The 23,950-nt window shown below is 39.8% G+C and overlaps 2 protein-coding genes across 2 annotated transcripts; one reads left to right on the top strand and one right to left on the bottom strand.

The window, feature by feature from the left end:
• The first annotated feature begins 986 nt into the window (after positions 1 to 986).
• irak4 (interleukin-1 receptor-associated kinase 4) lies at positions 987 to 11,209 on the top strand. Its single transcript, XM_053641478.1, has 11 exons — positions 987 to 1,357; positions 3,279 to 3,424; positions 4,032 to 4,217; positions 4,721 to 4,881; positions 5,024 to 5,088; positions 5,340 to 5,454; positions 6,328 to 6,437; positions 8,270 to 8,456; positions 8,725 to 8,787; positions 8,931 to 9,089; positions 9,870 to 11,209. Exons 1-11 carry the CDS (start codon positions 1,185 to 1,187, stop codon positions 9,894 to 9,896), a joined length of 1,392 nt encoding a protein of 463 aa, XP_053497453.1. The 5' UTR covers positions 987 to 1,184; the 3' UTR covers positions 9,897 to 11,209.
• Positions 10,094 to 22,008, bottom strand: twf1a (twinfilin actin-binding protein 1a). Its single transcript, XM_053641479.1, has 9 exons — positions 21,891 to 22,008; positions 20,336 to 20,413; positions 16,812 to 16,990; positions 15,915 to 16,010; positions 15,252 to 15,356; positions 14,357 to 14,482; positions 12,615 to 12,765; positions 11,735 to 11,856; positions 10,094 to 11,611 (listed from the first exon to the last, which is right to left on the bottom strand). The coding sequence occupies exons 1-9, from the start codon at positions 21,913 to 21,915 to the stop codon at positions 11,441 to 11,443; spliced, it is 1,053 nt and encodes a 350-aa protein (XP_053497454.1). The 5' UTR covers positions 21,916 to 22,008; the 3' UTR covers positions 10,094 to 11,440.
• Positions 22,009 to 23,950: the final 1,942 nt, after the last annotated feature.

The raw sequence follows: 23,950 nt of genomic DNA, 5'->3' as shown, positions 1-23,950 counted from the left end.
ATTAGCATTTCCATTAAAACCAATATAATTCCTATTATAACAATTAAAACATGTTTTTCAATGGAAGAATGGATTTTATTTGGAAGAATTTTATTTTTAATGGGAACCTGGAGCCCATCCCAGGGATCATCAGGCACAAGGCAGGGTACACCCGGGACATCCATTGCAGGGCACAATCACATACACACTCACACACATGTCTTTGGACTGGGGAGGAAACAGGAGTACCCAGAGGAAACCCCTGAAGCACGGGGAGAACATGAAAATGCATACAGGGCATGATTGGCATGTCTAAAGTGTCCATAGTGTATGAATGGGTGTGTGAATGTGTATGTTATTATGCCCTCCAATGGATTGGCACCCTGTCCAGGGTGTACCCCACCTTGTGCCTGATGCTCCCTGGGATAGGCTCCAGGTTCCCCATGACCCAGTATATAAGGATATAGAAACTGGATGGATGGATGATGTGTTGCCTCTAACCCTAATCCTAACCCTTCTCCACTAATCGTAGGGTTGGTGGTTCGATTCCCGGCCCACGTGACTCCACATTTCGAAGTGTCCTTGGCAAGACACTGAACCCCAATTTGCTCCTTGCATGGCAGCTCTGCAACCATTGGTGTGTGTGTGTGTGTGTGTGTGCATGGGAGAATGAGAAACAGTGTAAAGACCTTTGTAGAACCGTTAAGGTTAAAAAAAAAAAAAAAAAAAGCACTATGCAAGTGCAGACCACTTACCATTTACCAAATGTCCTTCAGGATCCCACCACTGGAGGGCAGCACTGAGCGGTGTACTGAAATATACTGTAGAGACTCAGCGTACAACGCTAGTCTATAACTATCTTCTAGCGAATGTACACGTTTTGATTTGTGGAAATACGTAAGAGTAATCGTAATTATATTTCATAATTGCATGAGATAATGCGGCGAGTGATTTCTGTTTGCACTTCAGTTCTCATCTGATAAAGTTAAACCTACAGGGGAAATGACCTACAACAGAGGAAGTTGGTCAATATGGGAAAACCCCCAAGCACACGAAACACAACCAAAAAAAAAGCTCATTACGGCTAGTCTGACGATTCATTTACCAGTGCTGTTAAAGTGGCGCTTTGGTTTTAAAACGAAAGAGAAGCGGTGTATTCGAGTGTAGGGCAGGGTAGTGTTTGTAAAGAACCAGGAGCAGTGAGTATGAGCTCCAGTATGAGCTCCAGTATCACCTCAGAGACATTAGTGCGGAAGCTGAGCCACTCCACTCTGCGAAAACTCTCTGACTTTCTGGACCCACAAGACGCGTGGAAAAGTATCCTTGTAGACATACAGAAGGACACAGGAGAGCCGAGGTACACCCAGTTACACCTCAGGTAGAGTATTATTACTACAAGTGTCTGTTTCTGAGACATGGCAGCTTCCTGGTCAATACTGATTTGATACACGACTCGTTTGGGAATCGATTCTCCCATGAAAATATTCGTATCAGCTACTCAAAAATGGGGAAAATATTATATTTAGAGATTAGTATATACCAAAACATACATCACAGTAACTAAATCAACTATGTAACCTTCTGTTACTGGATTTTGCAGAACATCAGATGATGTGTTTTCATTTGCATGATCTATGTCATGTCAGTCATTGTCATGTTTTTATTTGCAGCATAACATGCATGAGTATAAGACTATATATATATATATATATATATATATATATATATATATATATATATAAACCTGACCTGATACCAACCTGGTATTTCAGGTTAATATCTGCCCTGATGGAATTCTCAGTATCATCTCTCAGCATGAAGTGAACAATGAAAACAAGTAGCAGGATAGAACAAGAAACCAAATAACCCATACTATAACTAGTATTGTGCATTTCTTGAACAAAATGCATAGCGTTTGCACATCTTAAGCAAGTCCCTGGTGTTGCTAATGGGTTGCTAGGGTGTTGCCAGGTGGTTACTATGGTATTCCATAGCTATTGTGTAGCTTAAAGGGATAATTCACCCAAAAATGAAAATTGTATCATCAGTTACTCATCCTCATGTTGTTCCAAACCCGAAAGAGTTTCGTTCATCTTCGGAACATAGATGAAGACATTTTTAATGTCTTAATGTCTTTAAACCTGGGAGATTTCTGTCCCTCCATTTACAGTCCGGTAACCAAAACTTTCAAGCTCCAAAAAGCTTATAAAGGCATCGTAAAGGTAATCCATGTGATTCCAGTGGGTTAATCCCAAGTTTATGAAACGATACGAATGCTCTGTGTGCGCAAAAAAAAACTAAAATGAAGTCTTTATTCACAAGATATCTTTAGTTATGCATAGCTCTCTGACGCGCATTCACGAGAGAACCACAACAACTGCGTGTTGTGTTGGCGCGAGAGCGGACAGAAAATGCAAGTCCTCCTCTATGTCGAGATCTGCAGACATCTTTGTTACATAGATTGTTCTGTGTGACTCAGTTTGTGTACAGCGTCTGTCTTCCTCTGCTTTGAACAGTGCAGCGCTTCGAGGTCCTGTTGTATCACGAGAACAGACATTTTTTTATCCGCTCTCGCATCAACACAACACACATGCGTTCTCTCGTGAATGCAGATCTATGCGGAAGTAAAGTTATTTTGTGAATAAAGACTTAATTTCCATTGTTTTGGGTTTTTTTGCGCACTCAGATCATTCGTATTGCTTCATACAACTGAGACTAAACCACTGGAGTCACATGTGTTATTTTTATGATGCCTTTATGAAATGCCTTTTGGAGCTTGAAAGATTTGGTTACTGGACTGTAAATGGAGGGACAGAAATCTTCCAGGTTTCATTAAAAATGTCTTCATTTGTGTTCCAAAGATGAACGAAAGTCTTACGGGTTTGAAACGACATGAGGGTGAGTAATTGATGACACAGTTTTCATTTTTGGGTGAACTATCCCTTTAAGCAAGTCCTCAGTGTTGCCAGGTGGTTGGTAGGTTGTTGCTACTGTACATCTTAAGCAAGTCCTTAGTGTTGCTAAGGGGTTGGTAGGATGTCGCTAAGTGGTTGCTGTGGTATTCCATGTGGTCGGTAGATTATTGCTAGGTTGCTATCAGCCCTGATGGGATACTCAGTATCAGACTTGACATCCAGCTTCAACATGATGAAACGAATGGTGAAAAGCGGCACCACCTTAAAACAAAACACCAAAAGGTCACATACTGTAATAAAGAAAAGCTGGCAGATTTGTCAGGAGTTTAACAGATTACAGGCTTGACGGTATTGTTTTCTAATGTTTCTTTATTTTGTTTGCAGGAGATTTGAGAGGTTGGTGACCCAAGGTAAAAGTCCTACAGTGGAGTTGTTGTATGATTGGGGTACCACAAACTGCACAGTCGGGGAACTGGTGGAAATTCTGATCAGACACAAACTTATCGCACCTGCCAGAGTACTACTGCCAGGTAAGGGGATTTGTTCAAACATTAATACCAAAACAACTGCAGTGTGTTAATAATAATAATAATAATAATAATGGCTAAATATGAAGAATGTTTTATTTGGCCTGTTTTGTGGGGCTCGTTATTAAGAAACCATGGACAACAGTTGGTTAAATTTTTCACTTGTTTTTTTTTTTCTGACTTGTTTCTCTTTTTTTTGATGCTCCAGATTTGTGTAACTCCATGTCACACATAATTGCATCTGGATACCGCCATTAGCTGTGATTAAAACAATAACAAATTTTTATAGGAGGTTGTGGCCCGCTAAACCATTTCTACAATTGAAAATGAAGATAAGCTCCTAAATGTTCTCCACTATGCTTCTATAGAAAAAAGTCTCTTTACTTATTATTATTGCTTTATTGTCTCTGATTACCTAACTACCTACTATTGTAAACCATAACATTTTATTCGTAGGATTTTAATGGCTCCTTGGTTATTTTTCTACTATTAAACCCTGCTCAAACCCCACAGCCCAAACATGTTTATGAAACTCATGAAAGTCTGAGATCATTGTCACTATGGTCATGTCATAAAATCACGTTTATTATTGATATGCCTCCGAAATTAGATATAACTGCAGCACCTGTTGCCACACATTGGAGAGCAGTCGAGGATCCACCCACTGAATATCACCGGGAGCAGACTCAGCTTTGTGCAGTAAAATTGGATAAAGCACAGCTAAAAGAAGAAACGCCTAGCACGTTGCCTGACAGCACCACAAGACCGGAGGAGAGTCAAGAGCCTGATGAAGAAGGTATGTCCGTCCATGTGTGTTCACGTCATGTTGAAATTCCAGTATGATACAGACATCAGTGTGTACCAGTCCTAAGGTGACCCAAGGAGTCAGGATGTACGGTAACTCATTGTATGTCTATCAACATTCAGTCACGTAATACGTGGTACAGTTTAGCGTTCTAGCTGAAAGACATCAAAGCATTAAAATGTTTCCATAGAAATGACTCAATTCTGAGTCTGGGGAAATGAAATGAAAAATCTTGGAGGCATGAATTGCACAATCTGCAATCTCAAATCTTGGAGGCAATTTGAACAATCTGCACTTGTGTAAGCTTTCCCTGTGTAAATACTGATGTAACCTAAGTTACCAATTCAAGTCACTAAATCTAAATGTGGCCCTACACTTAGATAAACAAAACCATAAACCTTATTACAATCTTGAGACTAATAAGCAAAAACCACTAAGACTTCACTAATGATTGCAATAAGAGCTAATCATATTCTCTGCTCCCCTGAATCTAGGTTTCTGCTCCTTCACATATCGTGAGCTGACACGAATCACAGGCAACTGGGATGAACGGCCAGCTTCATTGGGAGGCAGCAGACTGGGGGAGGGTGGCTTCGGAATCGTTTTCAAGGGTCTGCACAACATCAAGCCTGTGGCAGTAAAGAAATTGAATTTGGTAAGTAATTGAGTGATGTACGTACATTCAAGTGCACATACAATATGCTGGTAATAATAGTATGCAAGAATAAGCAACACATATGTGAACAGATATGAACCAGTGTGCAATCTGGTCTTTATTTGTGATCTTCTGCTCATAGGTAGATGACCTGTCTCCTGAGGAGCTCAGGTCTCAGTTCAATCAAGAGATTCAAACACTAAAGATGTGAGTTAACAATAAGCAGTCTCTGTCTGTCAGACTGTGTCCGTATTTTCCCCTCTGCCTCTGTATCACTGATCTCTCATAATAAGTGTAACAGCGTAATATTTATTATTTAGACGTTAAGTTTGCTAACTGTTCATATGGTTACTCAGTAGATGGACAGTGAGCCAGTGTTTATTTTGTCTATAGCAGTTTTTCCTTTGATGGAATTAATATGTGGCTTATTTTTTTATTTTTTATTTTTTTATTTTCAGGTTAAAACATGTGAACCTGGTGAATATGGTCGGTTATTCCAGTGACGGCCAGTATCCATGTTTAGTCTATGCTTACATGTCTAACGGTTCATTATTGGATCGACTAGCATGTTTGGTGAGTCATAAATTTTTTTGACCAACAATTTTCTTTCAGGTTTCTATACTTAAGATCTTTTGGGTGGACTATTTTATAATTTGAAGCAGTTTACCACTATGTCACCACACCAATCAAATGTTTCCAGTGGACGTTGTTTTGTAGTTATTTGAACCGTAAGCAAGTTTCCGATTTAAATGGATAAATTGAGAATCCTACATCTTACATCCCAATCTAAAGTAATTTGAACCCTTTTTTCATTACGTTTTTCCAGAACAATTCAGTTTTTTGCACATTTCTGTACTGACTACCTGCTGCTACTCCAATTACTGCTATGCCCATATATGGTATAAGCTTATCTGCTGTATTCTATGTCATGGCATGTTATGTTTACACTCACAGCATTTTTATTATATTGTTAATCTTTTGCACTAGCTGTTATATCTGACATTTCCACACTAGAACTGTGTACTGTTCGGTGCTACACTGTCTCTTACTGTGCCTGTTAACCTGTTTTTAGTAGTTATTGTACTATCTTGTGTTGTTTGCAGACCTTTGCACGTACACTGTATGTATAAATGTGTAGCTCTTATTTAGTTTTGTGTTGCCTCGTGTAGTTCCGTGTTGTTTCATGTAGCACCACGGTCCTAGACGAATGTTGTTTCCTTTCACTGTGTACTGGACCAGCTGTACATGGTTGAAATGACAATAAAGCCACTTGACTTAACTTAACTTGACTTGAAATGACTACACAAATTCTATCCTACTTGTACATGCAATCGAGTTGTCAGTTTAACCCAAACCTAGCAAATTAGATATTGTTTACAACCAAGTAACAGTGGCTTGTATATAATGTACTTTATATAAAATATTATTGGATAATCTTGTGTGCAGGACGGAAGCAGTCCTTTGTCCTGGCAAGTGAGGTGTGCTATAGCACTTGGAATAGCCAGAGGCCTCGAGTACCTTCACAACAACAACCACATACATAGAGATGTGAAAAGGTACTGAACTTAATTCTGATCCATTAGGATAGTCCTGTTCAGCTTTGGACGCCATACCTCAGGGAGTCACTACTATATAATTTACTAATGTGTAGTCCTTTTGCATTGTAGTAGCCTGTTTATTTAACAAAGATGAGGTTTTTGTGAGGGTTTAGGTCATGTTCGCACTTAGAAAACAACCAGTATGTCACTTTGATCTTATTAATGTTCATTTAATCTCATAACCAACATTCAAGACATGATGAATATTAAATGCATTCGTTAACACAATGGCCAAGTGAAAGCTCCAATCTGCTTCACAGTCTTATGTTGTGGTTTCCTGGAAACGCTTGGCTTGTGTAGGCTAAAAAGTGGTAGCTATTACATAATGTAATAAAAATATGGAAAGCTACAGTAATTAAAAAGTTAATTGTATTAATACAGACACGAATGAGTATATCAGTTCTTTCATAATGGACGACTTGACCATAGTTAACCATTATCCTTTTGTCTCTGAGATCTTGTTTGCGTCCTCAACAAAAAGTCAGCAAGTTGTTGGCGAACATGTAGCTGTGAGCTGTGGTGTTTTACGTTCACACTGCATGTAAAAGGTATTTTATGCTCCCGAGTGGTGAAACAGAAAAGCATTCACCGTATACTTTGGAAATCGCATGTTCGAATATGAACGATGCTACAGGCATCCACGACTGGGAGTCATAAGAGTAAATTCAGCAGTGCTGTCTGGGTGGGAGGGATGTTATTGGGTGGTTTTCACACTGGGCATGTTTGCTGCGGTCTGAATTCGAGTGTGATCGTTCCCCCCGCAGCGTTGGTCTGGTTTCATACTCACCTGATTCTATCCAACCCTGGTGCATTTGCGTTCATCTTACGTCATCACAAAAGCGCACCGAGAACACAACGCGACTTTTTTTTTTGCTGCTATTATGCGTAACAGATATTATGCGCAGCAGTGGGCCTCTTCTGTGTCCCACAGTGTTCCCCTGTCACTCATGGTACACGTGTTGTGGAAACTAATGATGTCGTCATCAGCTAAAACACGTGCAGGTTGCTTTACTTCCTGAACAAGTGCAGATGCGAGTACAAGTTGCGTTCACGGGAATCGTGGCACAGTTTCAGTGCAGCCGAACTCAGACGACCTCCTACAGGTAGTCTCGGGTTCGGTAGTGCGGTGCGCTTCCCAGTCCGCATGACAGCTTTCACATCACCAATTCTTCATGCAAACCGTGCTGTGTTTCGGACTAAACTGCCAGTGTGAAAGCCCCCTTATTCTCTCTCCTCTGTAAATCAGATAGTAGCCAATCATAGTCGTCTCGGAGCTCATGTATGCAGAACAGGGCAGATAGCACAGTGTATTACAATGTCGTGTGATGCAGCACTTGTCTTAAAGAGAGCACGTGTTTGCTCTACTCATCCTGGTTGGTAGCTGTCATGTGATGATGGAGAGCTGACTGATTTGTCCGTTCCTGTACCTGCAGATGTACGTGCACACACTGCACCTTCCTGTACAACTTTAGCCCTGCACGCCATCACGAACAGTCCAATTTGTGCAACGCACCCAGTGCAAACATTCACACCTTAAAAGTTTAATCAAATCAATCGAGTAGTTTGACTCCCACCCTCAGGCACAGATTGTTTTCATACGTGGTGTGGACTGTACCTAGGTTCTGTTGGTTTTCTGCTACCTTACTCGGGTTTGAAAACTGGTTTGATATTTGGTCACACATACCAAACTCTTGATGCAGATGGCTTCAGTCCCTGTGAAGAACTAAAAAATGAATAATCAGGGTGAATTTGAATCAAGTAATATGAACAAAATGTGTCTTACTTCGCAGTGGGAATATCTTGTTGGATGAATCGTTCGTTCCCAAGATTTCAGATTTTGGTTTAACGCGTGCATCGGCTAAGCTTTCATGCACGACGGTGATTACCGAGAGAATTGTGGGTACGACGGCTTACATGGCACCAGAGGCCCTGAGAGGAGAGATCACCCCAAAATCAGACGTCTTCAGCTTCGGAGTGGTACGTCAAGGCTAAACTCCTAACAAATGAAAAGTGGCACTGTAAATCGTGTAATCACAACACGAAAAGGCATCACTGTAACGTTTGTAATAGAAAAGGTTCAAATCGGAACTGTTGGAGATACACTTCACTTGGAATTAGTAAGTGGTAAAGCATATAGTCAACACACAACGTTACAATGAAGACACATCAGCCAGTGGTTTATAGCGGTAACAAATGAACCATACACACTCTGGCCACGGTAAATATGACATCCCGGTTCTTTAAGGTGCTGCTGGAAATTCTGTCTGGACTCCCTCCTGTCGATGAAAACCGGGATCCAAAACTTCTGGTCAGTCCAAAGCACTGAATGTCATAATCATAATAATAATAATATTATTATTAACACTCTCAACCTTATTCATGCAGCGTAATCACACACCTCATGTCTTTCCATCTATATTTCTGTAATGTCACATCTGTTGTCTTCCTCAGATGGAGATGAAGGATGAGATCGAGGACGAGGAGATCACACTGGAGGAGTTTATAGATAAGAAAATCCTGGATTGGGATATGGAGTCTGTGGAAAGGATGTACAACGTGGCCAGCCAGTGCCTGAATGAAAGGAAGAACAGGAGGCCACTGATGAACGAGGTATGTATTGATATATTTATGTTTGTTTGTTTTGTTTGTTTAAACACGGCGCTGAAAATCTCATAGGATTTACTATGAAACATTTGACAAGCAAGTATTATTGGATCAAGAGCCTGGTATGTTCTGGTATGCAAATGCAAGCTATGTAGGAAGGGTTTATCCAGGGAAACCAGGTGTGTGTAAGGTTGGTGGTGTTTCCAGTTGCCATGTTTAAGTAAGCTCCTTTTTTTTCCTCTTTTTTTTTCTTTTTTATGAAAGATAATGTATATGTTTGGTAAACATATTGACCAACAGTTTTATTTCTGGTTTCTCTACCTAAGATCTGTGTCATTTTTTTCTCGCCTTTTGGGAGGACTATATATATCATTTGTGCAAGTTTACCACTTTGGTGATTGGTCACTACACCAATCACGTTTCCACGTGACTCTGAGATCAGCTATTACGGCCCTGAGCAAACACATCAGTGTGTTCTTTATTAAGCTGTATTCGTCCTTCTGAGCCGTAACGTAACGTCCGTCACTAAATTCAGCTTTGCACAGTGTCATTGTGTCAAATGCCGAAGTGTGATAATAAACAAATACGGCTTTAGGGCAAAACACGGTTTTGATAAGTGCTACAAATATGCATTACAATGTACAAGCTTTGACAAGACAAGGAGTGCATTAGCTTCACATCAGCATCGTTTGCATAATGTTTCTCGATGCAATACAGTGCCTCTATTTTAAATCTAGATAACTGAATAAGGTTTATTTTTTTCTGTGTTGTGGTTTTATCTGCTAGGTGATTGCTGAGCTGGAGGGATCTTAAATCTTGATCACCTAGACCCAACACAGAGCGATGAGAGACTGAACTCTGAAATGTTATGTAAATATTTGTACTTTATGGCCTTATTAAAGAAATTCAAACTAATCAACAAGTGGTTTGATATTATTATTCAATGAAATAAGAAGTCGTTTGTGATTTTAAATATTTTTTTATTCTTTAAAAAACAAAACATTACAGAGAAAAACACTCTCAAGACCACCAAACATGAGACATAATTCACTATATAATTCCATTTACATGATTGTTGGCTCGTGCAGATGTTCAACAGTGGTTTATCGCACATTTGGTTTGGCTTATATATCGTCATGCTAGTAGTTTTCCTGACACCTTGTGCTACATTGTACAAAGTACACACCAGTGCCTGAGAAAAAGCAATAATAGCCATAAAGTGAGCAAATTATTATCGTAACTGTTTATTTCAAGTAATTCACTGAATACAAATTCTAAAGCCAATTCATCTCATCAACTGTTTTTTTTTTTTTCCTCTCATCTAAACAGTGTAAAGTTTCACACGAAGCATATATTGCAGCTTCACTTTTTACCCAGTGTGTCGAGATGTTTATACAACTCTGGGTTTACTGACTGCTGTTTGTTTTTTTCATTACCAGTAGCTATATTAAACAGAATGCCAATCTAACCCATGCTACGGACATGAAAACAAGTCCGAATTCTATGCAACTGCATTAAAATGTACATCACTTGCATAGGAAAAAACACTTTTTTCTTTCTTTCTTGGCAAATGGGAACATGAGCACGTGACAGTCAAGTCATATCAAAAATGATACTTTTATTGTGATATAAAAAGCAGTGTCTAATGTTAAAATATCTGTGACCAGAGTTCATAAATGTGAGCATACAGTGTTTGGTGTTGTGTGGAATACATCTATAACTTAAGCCTCATGTAAAAAATACTTCTTTACAGACATTAAAGTTGGAATTTTTTTTTTAAAAAAAGAAAGAAAGAAATGGGTTTTGTGGAGGTCTTTTTGTTCTTGATCACATTTCAGAGCGTACATGCTCATGCTAAAGTAGTAATCGTCCAATAATATAACAATTCTTACTGCACTCGCTGACCTTCATAAGATTTTCAAAATGGTACATTCTACTGATGTAAATGGCGCCTTCCTATAATGAATATGTTATACCAACATTCATGCTGGTGTTTATAAACATGTAAATGTGTAGTATTTACTACAATGATGCCAGTGTGTCGTATGTATGTTTTATGGTACTGCATTTAGAGTAAGATTTGATTGTGCACTCCTGGCATTAATAAACACTTTTTGTTCACGTCATTTCTTTTCAACCAAATTTAGTTAGCTACAGAGGTCAAACCATCACATGAGTAAGTGCGTGCATAGTTCATTATGAGGCTGCGGTCTTTGCGTCAATTTGGGGACAAAATATACATATGCTTTTTTTTTTTTTTTTTTTAAAGGTAGATAGCTTTGTGTAAAACAGGCCTCCATTGTTTGGAATGTTCCACTGGAGTACAGGGAAAAGAGGGAATGCGGTCAGATGTGCGTTTAATCGTCAGCTTCCTCGCCATCTCCAGGATGTCGAGTGATCCTGCGATCTCCTCTCCTTCCGGCAGGACCTTTGGGTTTAGCGAACGCCTGTTTGTGCGCATGCTGTTTGGGGTGGACCTCTTCATATAGGAAGTCAGCCGTCAACTCTTCCCCGTTATCGATTTCCAGCTGTGAGAAAGAGATAGGGAGAAATTAGGAAAATGTGTTCCAACTGATGCTTGTGCAAAAAGTGTTGTTTTTTTTTATTATTAGATGCAACTTAGAGGAAAAATATTATAAAAGTTCTCGTACCTTTTTCTCTACTTCCATCAGCAGGTTGTTCTCCACCATGTCTAGGAGAGGATTCTTACAGCTGGAGTAAAGCATCCTCTCTTTAATACTGCAGTTGTAGCCAGGCATCGAGTAAATAAACACTGCAACAGAGAAAATGGTTTAACAACATGGTAACAACATGGTCTGGTTACCCCCAAAAGTGAAAAGGGAGGAAATTGCATGCAATGATTCCATTTCAGTTGTGCTGAAAGACTCCCAACACACTGATTGTCTAAAAGCAATTGCAGACTGCTATTTGTTGATCTAACTTATCATCCAATATTCCATCCATCCATTTTCCATACCGCTTATCCTACACAGTCGCAGGGGAGCCTGGAGGATATCCCAGAAAACTCTGGGAACAAGGCGGGGGACATCTTGGACAGGATGCTAACCCATCGCAGGGCACAATCGCACACACACTCACACACTACAGACAATTTGGGAATGGCGATCAGCCTACTGCGCATGTCTTTGGACTGGTGGAGGATACAGGAGTACCTGCAGGAAACCCCCAGAAGCACGGGGTGAATACATAAACTCCGCCCACCAACCCCAGAGGTTTTTTTTTAATATTATATACCTACCTACTGTATATACCTATATCGTATCCAATATTATATACCTACTGTGATCTTTGCAGAAATCCTAGGCAAGCTTAGAAAGTTCATTAAGAAAACCTTATACATCTACTTGGGGGAAAATCCATTAAAGATTTCATGAGTGTTCTTGATTTCAGAATTCAGCCACAGAGTTATCCAGCAGGTTTACCATACCATAACACACACACACACACACACACACACATTATATATGCCAGAGTTACAGTAAAGATACAGCAACAAACAAAGACATTTACCTATAGACTCCAGGTGATCTCCCTCATGTGAGTGCTTGTAAAGGAAGAAGTGGTAGCGTGCAGCATCTTTAGGAATCCTCTTGGGTAAATCTTTCAGTTCTGTCAGCTCGGTATTCGACAACATGATGAGCTCCTTGTCGAAATCAATTTTCTGTTGACGAACGACATAAGAGATGTAAAATCTTTTCAGCCTTTTGACATGCCACTGTTGCTGTCTGTCACATTACTACGAATCATCATGTTTCATGAATACAATCAAATCATGGACTTGTATACCCATTTCACCCACCTTCCTGGTCTCAAAATTACAGACCACTCCCATTACACTGCATGTATGGGATACTCCTTTGCATGTTATTATTATACAAGTGAAGAGTAAAATATTTATATAAAAAAAGAGAGGGAGAGAAAAAGCAAGAGAGGGGGAGAGAGAGAGTGATAGGACTGGTGTAGCTATAAATACACTGGGTCGGACTTTTCAATAAAATAGATGAGATGTACTGTATTTCATGTTTGCAATTGTTATAATATGAACTATAATCTACAAATATTTGTGCTGCATGTGTTATGTAGCATTGTTTTGTACTTACGCTACCGGTCAAAAGTTTAGACACACTCATTCTTTATTTTTATTTTTTCCCACATTTTAGAATCAAAACTCTTATTTGATAAATTTTAGTCATCAAAACTCTGGAGTAACACAAATGGAACTATGGGAATTGTGTTGTGATAAAAAATCCAAATTAAATCAAAATAATTTAATATTTTAGCATCTTCGAAGTAGACGCCCTTTTTGCCTAGAATTTCCAGAAATGTATTCTTGGCATTGTCTCAATCGATTTCTTGAACAATCCCCCTGAGATGCTTTTTAAACAGTATTAAAAGGAATTCCCACCTACGCTGGACTCTTATCGGCTGCTTTTCGGAATATTTCGCTCCGAGTCGTCCGTTTAAAAATATTTGTTTGTAAATAAAATGTTCATTTTCTAATGAAAGAAATGAGTACGTCGGCACGAATATATTTTTGTCTACGACACCGATGTCAAACACTTAATTACACACGTTCAGATCAAAAGGTTTTTAAGATCATGAGAAACAGTTCAGTCGTGTCCACAAACTTTTGACCGGTGGTGTATGTCCATAGAAATTACCTTCAATGAGTAGCATACCATATATTCCTTCAGTATTAGTATACAGTACAATATTAGTATACAACATAAAATAACTTCTTTTTTTTTTTAATGAGAAAAATGTTTGATCAGAAAGCACTTGAGGTATAATTGTTCCCTCATAAGTAAGCAGCAAAAGCCGTGTATTTATTTCCTCCACCTTTCAGCAATTCTTTGGTGAAAGTGACACACATCACTATTCATCAAACAGCAATATTTTCAGTGTTTTGCCAAATTAATCATCATTCACTGCATTTTTTTAATATTTATTTGAGCATTTTTCTTTACATTATAATAGGCTTGACTGAGCGATTGAGTTCCTACCATTATATCTGGCAAGCAATCTAGACAAAGACTTCAGATCATTGTGTTACAGTACAACAGTGCTCATCTTATTTCAGTTATTGTCTTCCACATCTAAACCAGCTGAACCTGAATCAATAGCGTTACAGTGACTGCATCAGGTCCTGGCTGCTCCACTCGGCTCTTTCAAACCAACACAGCAACACTTTTTGGGAAAACGTGGTGAATATACTGTATCTCAGCCTCGCTCACTCCTGGTGTCGTGCTTACCAGCTGGACGTAGTTGAGCGTCTTGTCCTTGAACTTCTGCAATGCCTGCATGGCGTCCCCATGCAAAGGGAAAGCCACACCCTGCAGCGTCTGCTGCTTGGTGTCCACGCTGATGTCAGTGTGCACCTGTGCGCACACACATTCAGCACAAACGATTTATTGCATACTATCAATCTTTAAATAATCTACACACATTAATAAAAAAAATTTTAAAGGATACATAAGCAGCTTTCTTCATCATTTCCTAAATGCAGCTTAATAAAGGATGTAACCCTGCCCTGAATATTGTCTGGATGAATGGCAGGATACATCATGGAAAAAAAAAAAAACATAATCTTCTAGCACTCCTAAGACCACTGCAGTATCACTCGCTTCTCGTAGTCACTTCCTTTTTGTGATTTCTCCTTCTCTGATTGGCTAGCTTCAAGAATGAGACATGGTCTAGCTTTTTCGGTGCGTTTCCTTATATGGGTATGACCTCGTGACGCACCATTCCCATCGAAAATGAGGAGCTCAGCAGTTACTGCACAGGGCAAAACAAACTGCTTTTTAAAAGCGCATGGAATAATGTTGCACTGAGCCAAAGAATAATAAACTTAGTCTTACTAACACTACACTGTTTAAAAAGATACTCACCTAATCAGCTTCTCAAGGCGTCCAAGCATCTCTCACTCCAACTAATTTTACATTTACATGACACATTCATACGGCAGATGCTTTTTTGCTCCAACGTGACTTACAAATAAGCACGTGAAGGTTAAGGGTCTTGTGAAAAGGCCCAGCTCTGGCAGCTTAGCAGTGCTGAGATTTGAAATCATAACCAATTTTTTTTTTTTTATTGTTTTAAATCTAAATGACCTAAATGTTTTTGTTGACCTAAATGAGTGGTGTGTACCTCGCTGAGCTTAATCTGTCGCAGTTCTTCTTCAGCAGCACTGAAAGGAAGAGGTGCAGCCTGGGACATGAGGTATTTCTTGTAACCACTCAGAGAAAGGTCATCCTGAGGAGGAACAGGGAAAAAGAGTGAGAGCAATGAAATGAAATGAAATGAAATGAAAAGTGTCCGTAAACATTTAAATGTTATTTAAACGTGAATTAGGTGTTTCTGAACATTCCGACTTGGCTATTCTAGCCAATGTGAAGAAATTTGATAGGAACAGTTTTATAGCAAACCCTGTAATTTTATACAGCGGTTTTGTTTTCATTGTTGTCTAGTAAATTTTGCTCACAACGATAGTTCCCTTTCTCTTTTTTTCCCCCTTAGCAGATCCTCTGTAATATATATCTCATGATTCACATGTTGCATTATGAACCAATTCTTTATCAAAGATAACAAGCAAAACAATTACAGATTCAGACAGCTGTCTATCGTTTACTGGATTTGATGCATCTCTAACCTCCATCTACAGATTTAGGAGCAAATCATGTAGCACAGTCACCACTTTTTTTTTTCCTTCTCTAGAGTCATAGTTTAACCCTGTTAAATGACCAGTACACTACTTTATCACAAACTAGTCCTGACTGTGCAAATATCACTTTCCTTATACAACGTACATACCTTTACAGTGCCGAATAGTTCATCTTTAATATGCCCACCCCCAAACTCCTTCTTCACTGTAGCCCTGGTAGCAGCATAAAGCATTTTATCTCTCACCTGTAGGGACACACGAACAAACCAAAGTGTAATTATTAACCAAACGTAAATATGAACTTGAATCCACGCTATCACAGTGCTGTATTTCAAATGAGAACAACTTCTAAAACTTACCACACCTCTTTCCTAACTTTGTTTTTAATGAATATTCTGTTTAAAAATGTAGATGTTTGGGCTGTGATATCATCATTTACTCTGAGGTGAAAATAGTTCAGTGTTAAGTGAGAATTTATTTTTTTTTTTAGAAAAAAAAAGGGGGCATGGCTGACAAAGAACTGAAACTTCTTGGCAGACGCTCCATATAAGAACACAGACAGAACTTGCTGCATAAATAGCCTGCACTGAAAAGTGGCTACATGCAAGCATCAGGAAACCGTACATCATTATTAAGTACTGAGGCAACAACAGAGGAAGCCGTATGTGGCTACTAACCAGTAAAATCAGCTTCCTCTGGTCGCTCATTACACTGATCAGCATTTAGACTTTTTAAATGAAAACAGCAACACTGAATTCAGACATGCAGATGACTTTCAGAAACATCTAGGCCTATAGCCACACCTACTGTAGGATTTTGTTGACAAGACCAAACCTGTTCCAATTCTACTGCGGTATGGACATGTTCTGTTTGAAAGTATTTTGCTTTGTGTAACAGATTTGCTACATAGAACAACAAAACTCAGAGAGTACTCATAAAGGTAAATAGCCCCAAACATACATGAGTCCAGATCGTACCATCGAGGACAGTTCATTTCCCCCATCCATTTAGCACAATACAATCTGATCAGATTTAAAAATTCTTACAGGAGAGTGGTCTGGTGACCAGGCGAGGAAAACCCACTCGTGTCCTTGACTGTTAGTGGAGTCCAGTCTGTATAAAACGTAGCACGGTTGATCCTTATCAAGAAGAGGGAGAACTAAGGTATTATAGTCTTCCTCCCAACTCTGAGATGCCGGCTTGGTGTCCCCGAGTACAAGCTGTTCTATAAAGCACAAAAAATAACAAAAAAACAATAAGCTAGTGATTTCATCAATTACACTCAGACCAATGGGGCAATATTTATGTTAGTTGCTTACTCTATTTCTTTATTATGCAAATAAACACCGGCTTATTTCAAAGACAAGCTGCTGTTCTTGAGGCACTGTTTCCATTCACAACCCCAATTCTGAAAAAGTTGGGACAGTTTGAAAAATGCTAATAAAAACAAAGAGGAGTGATTTGTAAATGTACTTTGACTTGTATTTAAAAAAAAAAAAGGTAAAAAGACAAGGTATTTGATGTTTTGCCTAATCAACTGCATAGTTTTTTTTGAAGGTTAATGTTTATTCTGAAATTGGTGCATGCAACACGTTCCAAAAAAAGTTGGGACAGGGGCAATTTAGGACTAATAGCGATGTGACAAGTTGAAATAAGAAGGTGATGTGAAATAGGTGAGGCAATCGTCTAGTCATAGTATATAAGGAGCCTCCAAAAAAGGCCTAGTCCTTCAAGAGCAAGGATGGGTCGAGGCTCGCCAATCTGCCAACAGATACGCCAGCAAATAATCCAACACTTTGAGAACAACATTCCCCAAAGACACATCGGTAGGATTTGGTGCATTTCACCTTCTACAGTGCACAATATAATTAAAAGATTCAAGGAATCCGGTCAAATCTCGGTGCGTAAAGGGCAAGGCCAAAAATCACTTCTGAATGCGAGTGATCTCCGATCCCTCAGACGCCACTGTCTTAAAAACCGTCATGATTCTGTAATGGATATCCTGACATGGGCTCGGGAATACTTTGGTAAACCTTTGTTAGTCAACACCATTCGCCGCTGCATCCACAGATGCAAGTTAAGGCTTTACTGTGCAAAGCAGAAGCCATACATCAACACTGTCCAGAAGCACCGCCCACTTCTCTGGGCTCGGTCTCATCTGAGATGGACAGTAGCACAGTGGAATCGTGTTTTGTGGTCCAACGAGTCGACATTTCAAGTAGTTTTTGGACAAAACACTCGTTGTGTTCTCCGGGCCAAAGAGGAAAAGGACCATCCAAGCTGTTATCAGCATCAGGTCCAAAAGCCAGTGTCTGTCATGGTATGGGGGTGTGTCAGTGCCCATGGCATGGGTAACATGCACATCTGTGAGAGCCTCATTAATGCAGTAAGATATGTACACATTGTGGAGTAACACATGCTGCCATGCAGAGCATGACAACGCCAAACCACATTCTGCCCGGATTACAAGCGCATGGTCACATAAGCAGAGAGTGTGGGTGCTAGCATGCCCTGCCTGCAGTCCTGACCTGTCTCCCATTGAGAATATGTGGCGCATTATGAAGCGCAAAATAAGGCACTGAAGGCCCAGTACAGTTGCCCAGCTGAAGAAATGCATAATGAATGAAAGGGAGAAAATTCCGCTTGCTAAACTTAACCAACTGGTGTCTTCACTCAGCGCCCAAACGCTTAATAAGTGTTATTAAAAGAAAAGGTGATGTTACACAGTAGTAAACAGTCGACTGTCCCAACTTTTTTGGAGTGTGTTGCAGTCATCAGATTTGAAATGAGTGTAAATTTTCAAAAAAGAAATAAAATTCACAAAGTAAAACCTCAAATAATGTGTTAATAATGTGTTTTCAATAGAATACAGGGTGAACTGAATTTTCAAATCACTCTTTTTGTTTGTTTGTTTTTTACATTTTCCATACTGTCCCAACTTTTTCAGAATTGAGGTTGTAGAATAACACTGGATATTAACAAAATTGCATACTACCTTATCATGCTACATAGCACCTCAAAACAGTATGATACAGAAATCAGTACATATTAACGAGTCCTGTAGTACACATTGGTCAGTACCATACTATACTGGTTTGGATGCAGCCTGTTTAATCAGTTCACTAACTTACGCAGCAGCTGTAGGAGAAAAATCCAGCTAAACTGTAATCTGTAATCAGTCAGATACGGAAATTATATCATATCAAAACTCATTGTTTTTCGTTGTGTCACTATAGCTGAGCAGTCAACATTAGTACAATACAATACACACTACAGCTGCACAACATATCATGTCACCCCCTAGAGAGCCTTATTACAATGTACTAAATGTTTTATTGTACACCGATCAGCCATAACATTAAAAGCAGACAGGTGACGTGAATAACATTGATTATCTCATTATAGTGGCATCTGTCAAGGGGTGGGGTAGATCAGGCAACAAATGAACAGTCAGTTCTCAAAGTTGATGTGTTGGAAGCAGGAAAAATGATCAAGAGTAAGGAACTGAGCGACTTTGCCAAATTGCGATTGCTAGACGACTGGGTCAGAGCATCTCCAAAAAACAGCAGGTCTTGTGGGGTGTTCCCGGTATGCAGTGGTTAGTACATACCAAAAGTGGTCCAAGGAAGAACAACCGGTAAACCTGCTTGAGGAGTGAAGGCTAGCCCGTCTGGTCCAATCCCACAGAATAGCTACTGCAGCACAAATTTCTAACAAGTTCATGCAGGCTATAGAAAGGTGTCAGAACACACCGTATATCGCAACGTGCTGTGTATGGGGCTGTGTAGCCGCAAAAAAAAAAAAAAAAAAAACACCTGCGATGGGCACGTGAGTATCAGAACTGGACCATGTAGCAATGGAAGAAGGTGACCTGGTCTGATGAATCCCGTTTTCTTTTACATCACGTGGACGGCTGGGTGCGTTTGTGTCGCTTTCCTGGGGAAGAGATGGCACCAAGATGCACTATGGGAAGAAGGCAAACCGTTGGAGGCAGTGTGATGCTCTGGGCAATGTTCTGCTGGGAAGAAATTGTTCAGGAACGGTTTGAAGAACATGAGCAAGAGTTCAAGGTGCTGACTTGGCCTCCAAATTCCCCAGATCAAATTCCCAATAACCATCGAGCATCTGTGGGATGTGCTGGACAAACAAGTCCGATACACTGAAGCACCAGCTCGCAACTTACAGGACTTAAAGGATCTGCTGCTAACGTCTTGGTGCCAGACACCACAGCACACCTTCAGAAGTCTTGTAAAGTCCATGCCTCGACGAGTCTGAGCTGTTTTTAGAGGCATAAGGGGGACCTACATAATGTTAACCAGGTGGATTTATGGTTATGGCTGATAGGTGTATACACCGAGTATGAGATGTTCAAAATGAGTGATAGACTGAATCTCAGCTTTAACATGTGACATAACTAATAACTATTTATTAACTATTAACTAACTCATTAATCAGGCCTTCCAGTGTAAACCTTGCAATGCTGTGCAACACATATCGTGATCACAATACGCTGCAATTAATAACTGCAACAGAGTATATTGTAAATATTGTGTTTCTCGTGCCTGCTTACCATATTCGATCACAATCTTCAGAAGTCTATAATTTCCATTCCTGGCTCTGGCAAATATGTCTTTCAACTCTCCAGAAGCTTAAAGGTAAAATGCAAAAAAAATTAAAATAATAATAATAATAACAATAATAATAATAATAATATATTAAACATCCAGCAAAGGGGGGGGAGCATAATCATTTTCAGTGTAAGTGAGCCAGATTTTTACACATCAGCTGCTGAATTCCACATCTGTGTCACATCTGGATGTAAAGCCTGTCACTCAAAAACATGTTTACTTCTCTGGAAAGATTTTGTAACGTGGCACATATTTGCAAAGTGAGACTAAATGTTCAACAACAACAAAAATAAAGAATACAACATGCACTGACTCTACCATGTTCACATCGAGAACTAATCTGCACATTGCCTTAGGTTACGTAAAACCTTACCTCATGTAAACATGAAGAAGAGCAACATTCCCACTGCTAATTATACCTGGACAATAGTTTGTATTATTGTTGTTGTTGTTTTATTTGTTACTAGTTATCTTTTATTTTCTACTGCAGAATCTGTCAAAGCATGCAAAATTATGAATTTCATTGTACAAGGATGCTTGTGCAAGGGATCTTGCGTCTAGGAAATTATCCATCCATTCATTTTTCATACCGCTTTTCCTACATGGGGTCGTAGGGAACTCGAGGCATAAGTCGGGGGACACCCTGAACAACGTGCCAACCCATTGTAGCACACAATCTCACACACACATGCACGCACACACACTATGGACAATTTAGAAATGCCAATCAGCCTACAGCGCATGTCTTTGGACTGAGGAGGAAACCAAAGTAACCTGAGGAAACCCCCGAAACACAGGGAGAACACACACAAACTCCACCCACAGAGGGCGGAGGTGGGATTCGAACCCCAACCCTCCAGGTGCGACGCAACAGTGCAAACCACTACGCCAAATTCAGGAAGAAGCCGCAAATGGTTTGGATTTTTTTTTTTTTTTTTTTATATACAGAGCAACTGCTCTTTCTGAAGGGAAGTCCTATACTACCGACCTAAATATAAAATACTACCCATGTACATACTGTTTAGTAAGGTAGTTCGGACCATAGTCTAGTAGTTCCTTACTGTGCTATACACCCATGGCCTGGGAAGGTGTTGCTTCTGATCAGGCAGGTATTTGAGTTGGAAATGAGCCGGCTGTGTGGGTGAAGGCGTTGCCCATTTCCACTTCCACATCTCGCTATCACAGCACAGCAGAAGCCCAGGTTTCCAAACACTGCCGTTGTTCGCTTTCAGTCAAGGCTCAGGGATTGAACGAGGTGTTAACAGCATCATATATCAGTTATCTCAAGCACCATCTTCAAACTAACACTGATTTACACCCCCTCCCTCCCTCCCTAAAGCGAGCTCCATGTCTTCCAGCCAGCTCTCACTCTCTTACTGTCACACACAGCGCTCTGCTAGGACCGACGCGTGAATCTCCACATTCAACATCTTTCACAGAAGAAAAAAAAGACATAATGTACAGGAATAAACAGCTCTACAGTAAAAAGACATGTACCTTGAATTCCAGTTTGATGGGACATTTTCTCCTTCGAGGCGAGCGGTTGATTTCAGAAAGCGAAAAAACCCAGGAAGAAGGAAATAGAACTACAGTCACGTGACCGGCTCCGCTCAGTGTCGTCATCTGGCTTCCTTCAAAGCGGTTTGGAGCAAGTGCGCATGCGCAGTGGCACCTGTTTCGTGCTACGTACATAAAGAGTTCGTTTTTATTATAGTAAATGGATACACTGGATAAATATATGTTTATCCTGAATAAATATAGTTAACTTTTATAGGTTTTTAATGTTAGCTAAACTTGATTTGTTCAGAAGGGGGGAAATGAAGTGGAAACGAGAGCACTGACCAAAACATTACTCAAGTGAGATGGGGGGAGGGGTGGGACTCATGCGTTGATTGGCTCATATTTTTTATTACGGAATAGTACTACAGTTTTTAATACCGGGATATGCTAATAATCACTCAAAAATACAACAAAAATAGCATTCTTTTCCGTAATATTTATTATTAATATTACAAAAAGAATACTTTTGTTGTGTTTTGTGTGTTGTCAGACAATGAGTTGTTTATATTTATATAACTTATTTCTTTGATGATCTCGAGATTCAATCTGGAGATGAAGTTCAAATTCAATTCAAAGCAGCTTTACAGAAATATATACATTCAGGGTATAAATTTTACATTTATAAATGTATCCTAATGAGCCAACTAGAGGCGACAGTGGCGTGGAGAAACTCCCTGAGACGATATGAGGAAGAAACCTTAAGAGGAACCAGACTCAAAAGGGAACCCATCATCATCTGGGTGACACCGGATAGTGCAATCATAAATAATTCCCTTCTATAACTGTGTACTACATTGTCAAATAGTGCAATTGTGTAGACAGGAAATTCATTATAGTTTTCACATGAAGTCTATTTTGTTGAAGTTATCAACTGTTCACTGATGGAGACTTGAGTGCAAAACTGTTCGTGGAAATTACAGTTCTATAGCTGTCATAGCAATTGCAGTCCAAAGCCATCTTCATGGTTTTCTTCATTATCAGTAATCTCATTGGTTGGGCTCCACAAGGTCCAATTAGTCCTATTTGGAACGGCTCAGCAGGTGAAACACTTGGTACCCAGATCCCATGGAGGCTTGCAGCTATCCTCTGACTCCTGGCAGCTTCACCTCCCCTTCTTTCTCTCACCAAGCGCCCTCTGGTTAGACTCTCTCAGAAGTCGTTCCACTCTGTCCAGCTGGCTTGACCAGTCCCATGTCTGCAACAGGAAGAGGCTTGACCACTTAATGTCATTAAAAGTATGCACTTGCTCTTGTTTATTGGCAAACCCTCATTTACAGCACAAACACAGGCTTGGCAGTTACCACAGAACTGGCTTAGCAAAGGAAACCCGACTCATTGTCATGCAAATAAGCACCCACTACACCATAGAAAATTATGATGATTCACTTGCATTACATCACCCAAATCTTTGATCATTTTTATGCTTAATTTTACACATATTGATGAATACACACAAATGTGAATCTTTTCTTCATACTGACATCATGACCTCACATTCCACGTATAATGACTTTTGCTCTCTTTACTGGGATACAGAGCTTGCAAATATGACAAACCCAGACAAATTCATCATATCCAGGAACCACTTTATCCTGGTCTGGGTCACAGTGGATTTTTACTCTTGGGAACACTGGGCAGGAATATATAGCTTACATAGTGCTTAGTGGCATTATCCATGCTTCATAGATGACTAGATTTCCATTCATGGAAATTATAGACCTGGAAATTATAGTGTGCACCAAAGTCCTAAATCTTGCCTTGGACATGAGCCAGTGTCCATCCATCCATTTTCCATGCTACTTATCCTACACAGGGTTGCGGAGGAGCCTAGAGCCTATCCCAGAGAACTCGGGGCACAACCTGGACAGGGTGCCAACCCATTGTATGGCACAATCACACACACATTCACACACTATGGGCAATTTGTAAATCCCAATCAGCCTACAGTCTGCAGTCTACAGCCTGCATGTCTTTGGGCTGGGTGAGGAAGCTGGAGC

This window comes from Ictalurus furcatus, chromosome 14 (genome assembly GCF_023375685.1).
Source record: "Ictalurus furcatus strain D&B chromosome 14, Billie_1.0, whole genome shotgun sequence".
NCBI classification, from domain to species: domain Eukaryota; kingdom Metazoa; phylum Chordata; class Actinopteri; order Siluriformes; family Ictaluridae; genus Ictalurus; species Ictalurus furcatus.
The sequence above is the reverse complement of the archived record's forward strand: the minus strand, read 5'-3'. Positions and strand labels throughout refer to the sequence as shown.

Excerpts from the sequence above, each read along its gene's own strand:
- irak4 (XM_053641478.1), top strand. The coding sequence starts at position 1,185 with ATGAGCTCCAGTATGAGCTCCAGTATCACCTCAGAGACATTAGTGCGG. Across the intron at positions 6,438-8,269 it reads ATACATAGAGATGTGAAAAG|TGGGAATATCTTGTTGGATG; the intron begins GTACTGAACTTA and ends CTTACTTCGCAG. Across the intron at positions 8,457-8,724 it reads ACGTCTTCAGCTTCGGAGTG|GTGCTGCTGGAAATTCTGTC; the intron begins GTACGTCAAGGC and ends CGGTTCTTTAAG.
- twf1a (XM_053641479.1), bottom strand. The coding sequence starts at position 21,915 with ATGTCCCATCAAACTGGAATTCAAG. Across the intron at positions 20,414-21,890 it reads CCATCAAACTGGAATTCAAG|CTTCTGGAGAGTTGAAAGAC; the intron begins GTACATGTCTTT and ends TTTACCTTTAAG. Across the intron at positions 15,357-15,914 it reads AACTATTCGGCACTGTAAAG|GATGACCTTTCTCTGAGTGG; the intron begins GTATGTACGTTG and ends GTTCCTCCTCAG.